The sequence below is a fragment of the Lepidochelys olivacea genome (genome assembly GCF_965140295.1).
Source record: "Lepidochelys olivacea isolate rLepOli2 genome assembly, chromosome: 2".
NCBI classification, from domain to species: domain Eukaryota; kingdom Metazoa; phylum Chordata; order Testudines; family Cheloniidae; genus Lepidochelys; species Lepidochelys olivacea.
Genome location: NC_140412.1, coordinates 224,485,442 through 224,501,675, shown reverse-complemented (window position 1 = coordinate 224,501,675; position 16,234 = coordinate 224,485,442). Strand labels below are relative to the sequence as shown.

The window sequence follows — 16,234 nt, the reverse complement described above, 5'->3', positions numbered from 1 at the left end:
ATGCAGCCCACAACAAGGGTGTAATTTTGTAGTAGTAAAGATAAGAATATCAGTCCAGTGATGCCATCAAGTCATCTTATGTAAGTACCCCAGCATCCTGTAAGTTGTGACTTATGATTACTGATGATCTAGAGAGGAAACTTCCAATTCCAGTTCCCTACCTCATCAGATACCCAAACAGCTTCTTTACGATCTGCACAGTTTAATCAACAGTGGCTTGATTGTTGCCTAATATTGTTGATGCCAGTATTGTACTTGCAAATGACTTAAGATTGAGCTGTTTGAGGAAACTATACATAACAAAATACTTACATTTCATTACAGACCTATTTGTTCATGTACACCATCAGATATTTTAAGGATTAATATTGTTTGATCTGCATTTTCTGTAAATCAGAACAGTCCGCAGTACTCCTTAGAAAGAAGGATATAAACATTTGAATACAGTATGTAGAATGGCAGACTGAAGAGTAATCTTGGGAAATCATTGTTGGATGGAAATGTAATTTTAGCACATTCGTCTTTTCAGTGGATATTTTCCCACAACAATATAGATCTTTTAGCAATAACAGTACGTCAGAACCTACAAAGTACCATAAAAATCTTCTCAATTACATTATATTATACTACATGCAACGAAAATAACTTATTTTTGTTACCTCATTCTCCCACATACCCTCGTCCTGTTTGGCCTGCATGTAGTGTATTGTCTGACACATTGATGGCTAGGTCTCAGGGGCAGTGACTTTCTTCTTTGTTACTTGTCTGTACAGTGCCCAACACAAAGAGGCCCTGATCATCATTTGGACTTCTTAGTTGCCACTGTAATAAAAATAAAAAATAATAGTAATACTGAAAATAATAGTAAAGCCTCTCCATGCAGCCTCTTCATGGTTGCCTGCAGTTAGTTACTAGGCTGAGGAGACTTGATCATGGTTTACAGAGAGTGTTGTATCCTAAACTGGACAGCAATTTGCTCCCTTCAGAATTTTTTTTATCTTTATTTTGTGCGCAGTTAAGACTTCCATTTTAACAGTTTAATTTTAATTCATGGAGCTAAGCCCCTCATTAGAGTGGTGGCTGCTAGTCACGTTGTGTAGATGTTTTAATCTTCTAAAAGGTAATCTTTGCAAGCTTCACAGTTCCTACAAAGTAGGTTCTTTTCTGATGGAGCCATAATACTTAATTTAGTTTAGATGTTATATGGTTTTCTTTGAAAAACTAAATCGAGCATAGAAACTGATGGCATTTAATGTATGGAATGAATGGCTTGTAGAGGAAGTGAACCTTATATAGGGTTACCATGTTTCAGGTCCCCCAAAAGAGAACACTGCCAGGGAGAGGGAGCTGGAAAGGGGGGTATAGTTGGGGGGTGCTGTAGGGGTGAGTGTGTATTGAGGGGTATTTGGGAGTGCTGGAGGTGGTACCAGGGGTGGCTCAAGGGGTGTGTATATAGAAAGGGGTATTTGGGGTGGTCCTGTAGGGATATATGTACTAGGAGTGGGTATTTGGGGGGTATTGGAGGGGTGCGTATGTACTGGAAGGGGTATTTGGAGGGTGGACAGGATGGGGTACCTGGGGCCTCACTCTTGAGATGAGGGGGCAGTGTTGCTCCATGTCATGGTGGCAGGGTGGCTGGTGCAGACCTGGGACGCAGCAACAGTTATCAGTCACCTGCCTCCCTGTGGGGCTCTGTACCTCCCCAGGGCTGGGAGCCTGGGTGGGCGGGATCTGGCATCTGCGAGGGACCAATCAGATGCAGATGCAGGAAAGGGACCATCAGGATGTGAACCTATCGGGGTTCTTTCTGAGCTGCAATGTCTGCTCCTCAAAAAAACACAGACATTGCCTCTTATTTGAAAAATCTGTCCACACAGAGGGCGAAGGATCAAAATAGAGGCAGTGTCTGGGAAAACCCAGACATTTGGTAACCCTAACCCCATATACAAAAGGAAGGTTTAGCATTAGCTTTGTATATGTGATAGAAGTCTCATAACTATACTGCTTCTTCAATTTGTTCATTTAGATATAACCCAAAATATTTTCTTTGAATGACTAGATGGCCCAGGGAATTGGAATAGGATCCTGAGCCTTTCCACTCTAACTTGTTAATTTGAATAAATTCATTGGTTGTCAGTTGATTGTCTCAGTTTGGGCTCTAAATGATCAAAACTGAAACGCCTGATTTTTAGACTCTGGTTACCCAAAAATTCTAAGCTGGGTGCTTGTATTAGAAGAGTGCAGATGTCCATGCTCACAAAGTTTCACATGTACAAGTGGAAACCAGATAGTGGCCCCACTGAAAATCAGTCTCTTGTTCCTAAAACTGCAGCAGCAAAATATGCATGAATAAAGCACAGGTCTGCAAAGCAGAGTGGTTAGTTACGTGTGCAGAGTGTTGTTTGCGTTCCCAAGTACTTTGTAATTTTGTGTGTGCTATATGCATCTGCTTATTTTTCAGAAAGACCTTAGGTGCTTAATTTTTTTATATTTATCCCCTGGTTTGCAGAGATATTTATGAACACTGCACAGATCTTTCACTTTATGCCAAGTGAGTTAATGTATAAAATTGCTAGTAACAAAAGTTTCTGAAGACTGTGTGTGTGTGTGTGTGTATAATATATATAATTAAAAAGTTGATATTCTGGATATAACTTGATTTAGGTTTTGACAGAATTTCACAGATATTTACTAGGACATTTAATCTGATAAACAATATAGTAAATACCAAGAGCACAATTCTGCTTCCAGAGACAAGGGTCAGTTCCTGCCAAGGTGAATGGGAGTGACCCATCTATATGAGCACAGTTATGCTTCAAGGTATTATCAAAGATAACTAGGTAGTAGAGGTGTTAATAACATGCTGTCTGAAAAAAGATTATTTGCAATAATATGAATTGAAGTATTGGCTATTTAAATGTAGGCTAGTGGTGGTGGTTTAAATTGGTAAATTTTAAGCTATTTTGTGACAAGCGTGCTTCAGGGGTTCTCAACAAATTTTTGGGTGGCCTCAGAGTGCTGCCACCAACTCTTACTGGTGACTGCTCTGATTTTTTTTCCTAGTTTGGTATATGCCCCTGGTTGATAGTTTGCCGTATATTTTGGAAGGAGACGGAGAATGGCTAAAAATTTGTTGTCCTGCCAGTGAAAGTCTTTCACTGTTCAGAATGGGAAATGTGCTTTTATTATTGTTCCCATTTAATGTTTAACTCCATTAGGTGATGAGAAATTCATAGCTGGCCTGTTGCCGTTCAACATTGTCACGTCCTCGTTGGGTTGAATGTCAACAAGCTGCCTGAGCATGCATAGTGGAATCAGCCACTGTTTAAAGTTGTCAGTTTCATACCTATGGGATTTGGAGGTCCAGTTTCCATTAATTTTAATGGAAAGCTGGGGTCCAAATCCGTAGGGAGCTTTCAAAATCTCATCCCTGGGATTATTTATTATTATTTATTTTTATATTGTAACTCTGCTTTAATTTAGTAATATTCAACTGTCCTTTTTATCTTTCATCTTGCTTTGAAGCTTGGAGATTTATGAATGAACCTATGTACTTCAGAGGGAAATGATGCTTTGAAATCAAAATTTCAACATCATTAATGGTGTATAATTGCATGTAGGATATTTAAACAAGGTAAATACCCATTGACATTTAGGGAGCCTGGATAAGATGTATTTGAGGGCATGACAAAGTCACATCTCATTAAAAAAGATAAAATAAAACACAGTACTTGAAATGTTTTTGCAGAAACATTCAATAGAAAAACAAAGTGTTTTAATAGTCATTTTATTTAACTACTGTGTCAAAGCCTACATTACAAAGCCCTCAGCTAACGATTGTTAAATAGGGACACCCCAAGGAACTGTACGTGCCTATTGTCAATTTCTGAACATTTTGGCATGTTTTTTAAAAGGGCAGAGGAGGAGAGATACTCAAAATTGGATTCCTAATTTTCAGTAGGTGTAAGAAAGAAGAGAATCTGGCTTTTTGTATTTTTCTCTAGGTACTTTCTGGCACTTGCTGACAATTGGAGCTTGCTGCTCATTCCTGTTATAACCTGCTAATAGCTATGGCCCCAGTCCTGTAAGCTCTTATTCACATGCTTAACTTTAGGCATGTGAATCATTCCATTGACTTCAATGGGACAACTCACATACCGAAATTAAAAGTGCATACATGCTTGCAGGATCAGGAAGTAAGATGTATATGTGCATCTCCTGGTATGTTGGGTGATCTCCTTGATTTGTTGGCATTCTGGCGATTCCCCCTGCATATGGTGCAAATCTAGGGCTGGGGAGAGATGGAAGTAGATTTCATTTGTAGGAAAGAGTGACAAGGGAGTGGTTAGAAAGGAACAGATCATAACATTTGATGTGTACATTAATCCTGTAATGTAGGATGTTTCTTGGCAGAGCAGTTTAGATTATGTCCCTTAAAATTTAATGTCTGAAATTATTATTTATTATTTGTATTCCCATAGTGCCTAGAAGCTCTAGTCATTGACCAGGAGCCCATTGTGGTAGGCACTGCACAATACAGAACTAAAATATCGTCCCTCTGGAGAGTTTACAATGCTAAGTATTACACTCATTAGGGCAGGCACCATGTAATTTTTATCTGCATTGTGAAGCATCTAGCAAGCTTTTAGCTAGTGTAGAATAATTAATAACACAATAACATGTGAATGACTCTTAACCTAGTGAAAAATTCAAATGAAACATTTGACACACAGAGGAAAGGATAACATTTGGTATAATCCTAATTTTAAAATAAGAATAAAAATAGTTAATTAGGAAAAGTCTTATGTTGGCTGTTTAGATAATATATTCCCAATTTATCCCTGTGGCACTTGTTTCAGATTAAAGAGAGGTCAAATTTGATTTTCATATTACTGGAATAAAATTTAATTCTATCCCTACAGCTCCTTCATTTGCTTGAGTTACTAATTTTCTCAGATTAAATAAATAAAGTGGCTTCTTCTATTAGCAAATATGATATAAACAGATATGCATTTGGATCATCGAAGGAACTAATCATTTTTCTGTGCAAGAAAGTAGCAAGAGAACATTCTGGTGGTCTGGAAATTGGAATCTGACAAGATTAGCATGATTTTTATTTGTCTGTAACTCATATTTGTATAAACTATTAGTTGAAGTCATAACATACACAGTAGAATCTCAGAGTTATGAATACCAGAGTCAACTGGCCAGTCGACCACACACATCATTTGGAACAAAAAGTACACAATCAGACAGCAGCAGAGACACCCCCCGCCCCAAAAGGCAAAATACAGTACAGTACTGAGTTAAACATAAACAACTAAAAAATAAAGAGAAAGCAGCATTTTTTTCTGCATAGTAAAGTTTCAAAGCTGTATTAAGTCAGTGTTCAGTTGTAAATTTTTTGAAAGAAGCGTAGTGTTTCGTTCAGAGTTACGAACAACCTCTGTTCCTGAGGTGTTTGTAACTCTGAGGTTACAGCTTTCAGAGTAGCAGCCGTGTTAGTCTGTATTCACAAAAAGAAAAGGAGTACTTGTGGCACCTTAGAGACTAACAAATTTATTTGCATCCGATGAAGTGAGCTGTAGCTCATGAAAGCTTATGCTCAAATAAATTTGTTAGTCTTTAAGGTGCCACAAGTCCTCCTTTTCTTTTTCTGAGATTACAGTAGAACCTCTGTACTGTAATTCTACTGTAATGGCAAGGGCCTGAGTTAATGTTCAATATGGAAGGTGATAGGCAGTGGGCACATATTGCTAGTATTTAAAAATAAGCTGTACTGTTAGATCAAGTGCATTGTTCATGAGTCTGGCATAGAAAATTATATCCAGGAAGGCTTCAAAGGTGCTTGAGGGGAATATCTGTTCTATACCAATCCATACTGATCATCATGTGCGATACTGCACATAAACCAGAGTTTGACTGCGGAACCCAAATTTGACTATGTCAGGTCCAAATATATGATGCATTGTTTTGAGGGTGTGTTCCCCTAGGAGTGGCACTTGTACCACTTAACATCGTCTATTCTCTTACATTCACATACTCTTAACTCATGGGAAAAGGAGGAGAGAATAGCTATTTTAAATAGACTCTGATACTCCATGCTACTTTATTTTATATAGCACTTGCATGCCAAGGTGCAGACACCTTGGAATTACCTAGATGGAACACTCAATCTTTATTACATTTGTCCTCACATTTTATGACCTTGGATATTTGAAGGGAGCAAAAATAGTCCGTGCATACTTATAGGCTCTCTCTGTTCTTTCAGTCGTCTTTGTGTAAATATTTGGTGGTATGAGGAAGCTCATCACAATGTTGGGCAATTTTCTAGAGAAGTAGAGTTTCTTTAAATCTTCACAGCTGATTTTTTTTAGTTGGTCATTGATGTTACTTCTGAGGGTAGAACAGATATTTTTGACTGTCAGGAAACATTGCAAGGATACTGTATGTATATATTTAAGCATTCTCTGAAAGGCGGTGTGAATTGGGAAGGAGGAAGGCAGAGAGGGATTTTATATTGATGTTTCGCTGTATTTAAATGTTAACGTCGGGTGAAAGTGTATTTTTAAAGGATTAGATTGTGCCTAGAGGATTGAATAGGCATATTTTTCATTAATTTGTACTGCCTGTGAAGAGATGCTTGGCATCTCTTAAGTAGATAATCAAGATCCCTGCCTCAAAGAGTTTACAACACTTGTGCAAAATTCCTCGCCGGGTGTGATATTTATCTAACCTACATGACAAATTTATATTCCATAGAATGAAAGCATTGTTTGTTTGGTTCTCTTGTTTTACTTTCTAGTCCTTATAGTTGCAAAGTGTTTGTATTCAGAAGGTAAAGAGTGTAATTCAAAGAAATAGCTACATTTTCAAATAACGTGCCGGTGCAGTTAATTTTTATAAACCATTCTCACCCTTCCTGAGAGATTGTCTACTACTATTGACCATGCTCTTTCCTTTAAAAATCTTATGTTCCCTCAGCTTTCATGATTTTGTCTTTTACTAGTTCTCCTATGACTAGCTGTATCTTCAGTTTTTTGTTCGGTGCATGGTCTTCATCTTATCTCCAACTTTCAGCAGGGATCCCACCTGGCTCCATCTTTTGTCCCTTCTTTTCTCCCCCTATATCCTATCCTCAGGTGATCTGTTATCTTTACACTTATTATTTATAGGTCTATTTCTCCACTCTAGATGTGGCTCCTTCTGTCACAATCTGGAACTCTGCTTGTGTTTCTGACATCTTATGCGTGTCCAGGCATCAACTTGAATTGAGCCTGGCCAAAACAGAGCTCCTGATCTCTCTCCTACCCTTCAAATCACTTCTATCACCTTGGACAACACCACCATCCTCCTAGTCACTCAGGCGCATAATCTGGGGCATGGTCTACACTAGGAAATTAGGTCAGTATAACTGCATCACTCAGGGGAGTGAAAAATCCATGCCCCGAGTGACACAGTTAAATGGACTTACCCCCGATGTAGACAGTACTGTGTCAGTGGGAGAATCCTCCCGTTGACCTAGCTACTGCCTCTCCGGGAGGTGGATTATCTACGCCAATGGGAGAACCTCTCCCACTGATGTAGGTAGCATCTTCACTGAAGTGCTACAGTGGTGCAGCCGCAATTATGCTACTCTAGCAGTTTATTTTGTAGACAAGGTGTGTGTAACTGAATCTTGCTGCTTCTTCCTACACAACGTCTCAAAGACCAATCTTTCTGCTCTGCCCACAGCACCAAAATTCTCATCCAGTGCCTGGTCTTGCATCTAACCCACTTGACTTTTATCTTCCCTGGCCATTACTATTGCAATGTTGCTCCAAGAAGTCCAGTAAAGAGCTGCTGCCAAAATATTCCTCCGGATTTGCTCCCCGTTCACCTTTCTATCACCTTGACTTCAGGGCCCTTCACAACTTAGCCCTGCCCTACCTCACTGTGTTACTAAGTTCTCATGCCTTTGGCCACCACCTTTACTGCACCAGTGTTCCCAATAGTTCCTGCCAGCCAGTCATCTCCTCTTTCAAAATGCCCTCATTCTTTTTCTCATACTGTTACTTAATATTAGGACTGTCAAACCATTAAAAAAATTAATCGTAATTAATCACATGATTAAAAAAAGCTATTAATTAATCCCATTGTTAATAATAGAATACCATTTATTTCAATATTTCTGGATTTTTTTCCAATATATTGATTTCAATTACAACACAGAATACAAAGTGTACAGTGCTCACTTTATATTAATTTTGATTACAAGTATTTGCACTGTAAAAAAACAAAAGAAATGTTTTGTAACGTAGTGCCATCTCTTTATCATGAAAGTTAAACTTACAAATGTAGAATTATGTGCAAAAAAACCTGTATTCAAAAATAAAACAATGTCAATTTTTTGACCCTGCAAGTCCACTCAGTCCTACTGCTTGTTCAGCCAATCGTTCAGACAGAAAAGTTTGTTTACATTTACAGGAGATAATGCTGCCTGCTTCTTGTTTACAGTATCACCTGAAAGTGAGAACAGGCATTCTCATGGCACTTTTGTAGCCGTCATTGCAAGATATTTACATGCCAAATGTGCTAAAGATTCATAGGTCCCTTCATGCTTCAGCCACCATTCCAAGGGATATGCGTCGATGCTGATGATGGGTTCTGATTGATAACAATCCAGAGCAGTGTGGACCGATGCATTTCCATTTTTATCTGAGTCAGATGTCACCAGCAGAAGGTTGATATTATTTTTTGGTGGTTTGGGTTCTGTAGTTTCTGCATCGGAGTGTTGCTCTTTTAAGACTTCTGAAAGCATGCTCCACACCTCGTCCCTCTCAGATTTTGGAAGGCACTTCAGATTCTTAAACCTTGGGTTGAGTGCTGTAGCTATCTTTAGAAATCTCTTATTGGTACCTTCTTTGCATTTTATGAAATCTGCAGTGAAAGTGTTCTTAAAACATGCTGGGTCATCATCCGACACTGCTATAACATGAAATATGTGGCAGAATGCAGGTAAAACAGAGCAGGGGATGTCCAATTCTCCCCCAAGGAGTTCAGTCACAAATTTAACTGACACATTATTTTTTTAACAAGCGTCGTCAGCATGGAAGCATGTCCTCTGGAATGGTGGCCGAAGCATGAAGGGGGATACACATTTTTAGCATATCTGATATGTAAATACCTTGCAATGCCAGCTACAAAAGTGCCATGCAAATGCCTGTTCTCACTTTCTTGTGACAGTGTAAATAAGAAGAGGGCAGCATTTTCTCCTATAAATGTACACAAACTTGTTTGTGTGACATTCTATACCTTGGGAGAGCGTTCTGGAACCCCCATATTCCTCATTTTTATATAATCGTGATCTTACCTTACAAGGCATGCTTTATATGTATCGGGAAAGGTTATGATCTGCTGAAAGTAATTTCTCTATCCATATATGTATATCATTAATGCATATGAAGTTATGATAATTGTGTCGTATGCTGTAAATTGGGGAATCACCAGATATTAGCTTCTCAGAGGCAACAGCAAGGAAAGTAACCAACACCTGGGCGGGGTTTCAAACAATCCATCAACAGCCATTGTCCAGCAAGGGAGCTACAATTCAGTAATTCACCTGCATGAGACCACACCAGGGGAATTGCTCAACCTTGCCTAGAGATTCAGTAATGCCCACCAGACATGCCTGGACTTGTTTGTTCCCCAAGCACATGAGATTGAGGGAACAAAACAGAACAGAGCAGGCCCATGTTTCGCCTTTTCTTCTACTCCCACCTATAGTGCAAGCAACTAAGACACTGAGAAGAAGACAAGACTCCAACAGAGGAGATTGTTCCTTAAACCTGGGCCAAACCTGTATATTAAGGACTGCAATATCCAGGGGGGTGAGAAAAACAGGTTAATCTAGATGTCACCGAGTCTAATGGGTTTGAGAGTTTAGACTGTATGCTTATATTTTATTTCTTTTGGTAACTAACTCTGAGTTTTTGCCTATCACTTAAAATCTGCCTTTTATAGTCAATACATTTGTTTAATCGTTTATCTTTACCAGTGAGTTTGTATGAAGTGTGGGGCAAATCTGTTCAGGTTTTGCAAAGGCTGTGTATGTCAACTTTCCATTGATGAAGTGGAGAACCAATTAATAAATCTGCAGTGCCCATCTTGAGAAGTGCAAGACTGTATTTTCCTGAGGTACAGTGTTGGGGACTAGGGGGATTTGACTGGTGCCTTTCTCTGTGTGATTAATGAGCGGCTCTCGGAGCATTCATGCAATCTAGCTGGGTGTGTGGGGCACCACATGCTGTTGTGCTGTTGCACCTGGAGGGGCTTGCTGCTGGTCACTAACAAGCCATTGTGAGAGACAGCCCAGGCTAAAGAGAGTTAAGGGGGCACAGCGGTCCCACAGTCCCAGGCTACACCCTGGGGGGATCCTGTCACAGTTTGTCTTGGTGATTGGCTGAAGAAGTAGGACTGAGTGGACTTGTAGGCTCTGAAGTTTTACATTGTTTTGTTTTTGAGTACAGTTATGTAACAACAAAAATTCTACATTTGTAAGTTGCACTTTCATGACACAGATTGCACTACTGTACTTGTATGAGGTGAATTTAAAATATTATTTCTTTTGTGTATCATTTTTACAGTGCAAGTATTTGTAATCAAAAATATACACTTTGATTTCGATTACAACACAGAATACAATATATATGAAAATGTAGAAAAACATTCAAAATATTTAATAAATTTCAATTGGTATTCTATTGTGTAACAATACGATTAAAACTGTGATTAATCACGATTAATTTTTTTGAGTTAATCACGTGAGTTAATTGCGACTAAGGGACAGCCCTACTTTATATATGTGAAAAGCTCCCAGAAAAAACTGTGTACAGCCAGGACCTTATCATCCTTCAGATCCCTCGTCAAGAGTCATTCTGCCTGATGCCTGCAGAATCATCCTGCCGGTTGACCATGAATAGGCAGGTGACTGTTCCTCTTCCTTCCTTTTCCTTTCACCTTTACTCTTTTATAGCTCCCCAATCTCTGCTATTCCCCTTCACTTTTTCCAACCCAAGTAAAAAGAAAACAACAAAACTGTGGCTATTGTCTTTGTTTGCTTGTGTCATAATTCCCGATGTAATTGTACCTCTGATTCCTTCATGGTTTCTTCAAGGGCACCCTGCTTAAGTCTCAAGCCTCTAGCTGTCACCTTTCTCATACAGTCACATCACTCCCTGTCTCTAGACTAGGTATTTAGGCTGCAATTCACTGTGATTACCTTAGCAGGTCTGATTTTAGTTCAGCACCTGCAATTCTGTTCTCTCAAGGGCTCTGACAGGGTTAGCTAGTGATGAGCCAGTCTTCATGAAGCAAAGTATTATTTATTCAGAACAAAAGCATTACAAAGAAATCCTATTTTAAATAAAATAAAGAGCTTACATGCAGGTTTTAGTTTACCAGTCAGTCACCACCTTCCACATGAATGAAGCAAAGTACTGCAGGGCCTGTCTCTCTTGGTCACAGTGAGAGGTAGTTCTTGGATACAGTGAGAGTGATCTCTCTCCTGGCTTCAGGATAGTCTCTTTATACAGTTTGCAATTATTTGTTAGCCCTCTTTTAACCAGTTTATCAAATCAGTATATGTAATTTCCCCTGGGGAGATGAGGCTTCTTCAGACTTATCTGCTTACAGATTTCTATTAATTACCCCGCAGTGACTTTAATTCCCACTGGAAACTCCTGGAAACTCTACTATGGAGCTAAAATACAAACCCCATACGGATACATATAAAATTGATATAATAGCCTCAAAATTATTCTATGTATCTGTACTATGTCACAGCTTGTGTGTTGTATCCCTATCCCTTTGTCTCTGCTGGTGTGTTTTAGACTGTAAACCCTTTGGATGGGGACAGTATCTCCCTGTAGCTTTTGTGTGCTACCAAAATATAAATGTTTAATTGTCAATGTCGTCTGTGACAAAGCTCCAACCTTGTCTCAGTGGGTCCCGCGCTTTCTGATGGATTACGCTAGCCTCAGAGGCTCACTGTGACCCTCCACATAGCCCTCCTCTCTCTAGAGGCAAGGGTCACAGCCTACTGAGCCATTTTCATCATTGGTTACTTATGTAACTGGTAAACTGAGATATTAATTGTGACAGATATGGCAATTTCCTGCAATATCTTTGGGAGATTTTACAGTATTTAGTTTATGTATCATTGTGGGCCAGGAACTGTACGTAATTCCATGGAAGAGGGTGACCATAGCTCCTCCAGGAACTAAGAACAATGCAGGGTAGTTAGGCAAACTCACTCAGATTGTAAAACCTCTAAAGAAGTAGCACCACCTACTTTGCATTTATTAGTTCAAACTGGATTCTTCAGAACCCAACAGAAAAAGAGAGGACTTTGAGTAAATAGCCTGAGTTTAAATGACTCAGGGCCTCCTTTCTGATCCAGCAAACGGACAAGACCTTCTGTCCTGGGAGGCCCTAATACTTCCCGGGAAGGTTTCAAAGGACTTTGGTCTACTGAGGTCCCATAAGACTGATGGGTAACCTGTGGTGAGATTTTAGAATGGATATAAAGGAACTTTTATTGTTCTGTGTTTTCTCTGGAATGCTTTCACCTTAAGAATAAAGGTGTTTGCTTATAAAGGGCTGTGTTGTAACTTGTGACTGCTGGCAGTTACTGCTGTTCAGAGTCTTCAAAGAGAAAGCAAAATGCAGGTGCTGGCCTGGTTAGACAGTCTGGCTTGCTGGAGATATCTCAGTGTAGCCAGGGAATGGCGCAGCCTGGAAAAACCTTGGGCAGAAGGGAAAGACAAGCAGGTCTGTGCCCAAGAGAAGTGACAGTTGGAAGCATAGAGTAGGTGCCTTTAGTGGACCACGGAGGGGAAAATACAGGTACAGTTGCCCTGATCTGTGACACTAATGCAGGGGCTGGCAAACTTTTTGGCCTGAGGGTCACATCGGGTTTCTGAAATTATATGGAAGACTGGTTAGGGGAGGCTGTGCCTCCCCAAACAGCCAGGCATGGCCCAGCCCCCGCCCCCTATCCACCCCCCCCCCCCCGCTTCTCGCCCCCTGACGGCCCTCCCGGGACTCCTGCCCCATCCAACCTTCCCTGTCCCTTGACTGCCCCTGGACCTCCCACCCCTGACTGCCCCCTGCTGCCCCATCCAACCCCTCCTCTTATTCCTGACTTCCCACCTGGAACCCCTACCCCATCTAAACACCCCTTCTACCTGCAACTATACCTCTTTGAAGAATCTTCATCTTGAACCCAAATTTATTTCCACTCCACACAAACGTGCTGTTGATACATTTTATTAGAGTAATTGACTGACCACAGAAGTCATAGCTCAGGTAATGGGAAACTTTTATTAACAGAATAAATCCCACATCATTTCAAGCTCCTTTATCTTTTTGTTAATTTCTACATCATTTTGGAGCATTGTCACATTTTTAAAGACCTGTGTTAAGCATTAACAGGTTGAGAATTATAGGTGTGAGGTTTGGCAATCACTTGAGAGGAGTTTCAGTTATGAACAGTGGCTCATTTTTAAACAATTTAAATAGCTGCTTGACTTAACACTTGCATAGTATTTATCAAGACAGATTCAGCAGAGCATAGTATACAGGAAACTATTAGCTTCAACGGCACTGTAGCATAGAAAGAAGTCCTGCCACAGATTACCCTTGTTGATTTTTATGGTAGCTGCACCTTTGCACATGCCATGTAGGCTGGCTGATGCTTGTTTTACATTTGTACGATCCTGGGTGGGGGGGAGATTTAGTTTGAGGGACAGTGGGTGCCATCTGTATGTTCACGTGCATTGTATTTCATTCCTCATGAACACAGTAGTTACTAGTAGGGTTACGTTACCATTTTCTCTATGGCACTGAAGTCTGGATGCAAATTTCATTAGCTGTTCCTTGTTCTGGCTACAATAAATGCATGTGTAAGTTAATTAGTTAGCATTGTATGTCTGGTTTGAGTTCAGTCAGAATCACGTTCAGGTTTCCACATGTAAAAGGACATTATGGGAGTACGTAACTTTTGTAGGGTATATGTAAGTTTTGTAGGGTAACTTATTTATTCAGCAGTTTGGGCCAGGGTGGAAGGGAGGGGATCTCACAGAAGTGTGGAATTCAGTGGATAAATGTGACCAAGAGACTTACTGGCAGAGACTCTTTTGAGTCTCCCTGGTGGTTTTAACCCCCTCAAAAGAGGGTGAAGTGTAGACTGTGGTCCAAGCTGTATGTCCTGGCCTGGGTGGGCTGAGAGATGTCTCTGTTTGGGTAGCCACCTTGACCTTGGGGTCTGCCAGTCAGGATAAAGTGTGGCTTGTGGTTGGGCCAGTCAGCCACAGATGCAGTTTTTTTGCCTGCGTTATCCCTAACTTGCGACACAATTTTGAAGGATCCTGTAGCCAACAGATTAGGTTGAGGATGGTGCTCAGGTTTGAAGAACAGCAGGGATCAGGTCTAGATTTGGTGTGTTGAAATATCATAAAACTTTGTGTCCAAATGACAGAAATCTTGCAAGATTGGGAAAACATGGAAATCTTACGAAATCAGCTAGATCTGATGTGATTTTGCTCATCTTGGTTAACGTCAGAACTGAATCTCTCTGCTTTGGATGCTTTTATTTGCACAGCTAAAATTTTCCATTGTTTTCTAAAGGCTTGTCTACTCAGGAACACTCAGGAAAATTAATCTGAATTAAGTTTCAAAGTAGATTAGTTAAACCACATTAAATCCCCGTGTGGACAATCTGATTTAGTATTAAAGTGGTCTTAATTCAATCTAGTTTAATTCGCTTTGTGAATTAAGATAAAATTAATTAAGGCTTTGAATCGATTTTGAAAGTTAATTTGGATTAATTTTCTTGAGTGTCCCAGTGTAGCCATACCCTCAGTTTTGCATTTAGATATCTATGTAACTTGTTTGTCATAACCAGTTCCTTTTCCTTGACCTCATGCATTTTTTTTTCTGTCTTGAGTCATGTACCAGCTGAGCATTCTACTGTTTAATGAGAAATTTGGTGAATACTATTTCCACTTTTTATATGAGCAAATTATTTTCCTCTGCTTTTCCACTTAAGTAATATGAAAGTGAGATTTCTGCAGGATGGGAATTCCTACATAATAAGGTCAGAGTTATTTTAAAAATATAATTTTCATTTGATTGTAAATTTTGGGACAGGTGAAAATCACAACCTAGACTAGAGAAGTCCCTTATTATCCACCAAACAGGGAGAGCACTGGCAGCAGCAGTGTCAACTTCCCTACACTTTTCCTACTCGTGTATCTAAAGTCAGATTGTCTCTAGGGGTGAGAAGCTGGTTCACTGTCTATGCAGTTAAGTCAAACTGTGTATGGATAAACTGCCACATTTGGTGCAAACTGCATTAGTTTCTGTGGCCTGCATATCAGTCCACTAGGAACTGGACTGAGACGAGTCATTTCATCTGGGATACTAAATGTTCTAATGGTAACAACTTTGGTCACCATTGATCTGGATTGGATTTCACTGGCAACCTAGAATGGAGAGGCTTTATATCGTATCACCCATTCCCTGACATAATCAGTTGTCAAATTTGATTCAACTTTAGTTTGATGCTGAAATTCCATATTTTACAATTGATTAGTTTTTTCAGTCTTTTAAATTTTTGTTTTAGGAGGTCTCTACTGATACCACTGGCACCCTCACAGCTGCTGAAGAGAGAAAGGAGAAAGTGCCAAGCCCACACCTCAGTCATCTGGTAGTTTTAACATCTGGCAATACTCTGTATGGTTTGGCAGAGAGAGTGGTAGCCACGGAATCCTTGTAAGTTATTTACTGTAAACCACCTTTTTTAAAGCCACTGCAAGTAAATCCATGAGGTGTTTAAGATGGACCTCTCAAAAAGATAGGCAGTGACCATAATTATTTAGTCATAAAACACAATAAATAGATTGCTCTTTTCAAATAAATTAGAAGTAAATCACCAACTGATGGATGTTAACACCTGAAGGAATCTAATATGATCTGATTTTCCGCATAAGACAAATTGAGGAATTTCAACCAGCAATTTCTGCTGCAAACCAAATAATTTGTGGTTGAACTAGGGAGTATATACTTTAGAAGGATATTCAGTCTTGATTTAAAAAATAATGGGATGATTGAGTCTGTACTGTTCATATAAAACCTTAAGTTAAAGTCTTCTGCATTGTAGTAAAGTGGAATGCAAGACTCAGATTGTTGCTTC

At 39.7% G+C, this 16,234-nt stretch overlaps 1 protein-coding gene across 2 annotated transcripts in view; it reads left to right on the top strand.

Moving 5' to 3' along the window:
* The window catches only part of VPS50 (VPS50 subunit of EARP/GARPII complex), a 207,390-nt gene that overhangs the window by 168,505 nt on the left and 22,651 nt on the right, over positions 1–16,234 (top strand). For both annotated transcript variants that reach the window (XM_084620900.1, XM_084620899.1), the window contains one exon: positions 15,665–15,813. In XM_084620900.1, coding sequence (XP_084477026.1) covers positions 15,665–15,813 — 149 coding nt within the window. The remainder of the gene's footprint in view (positions 1–15,664; positions 15,814–16,234) is intronic.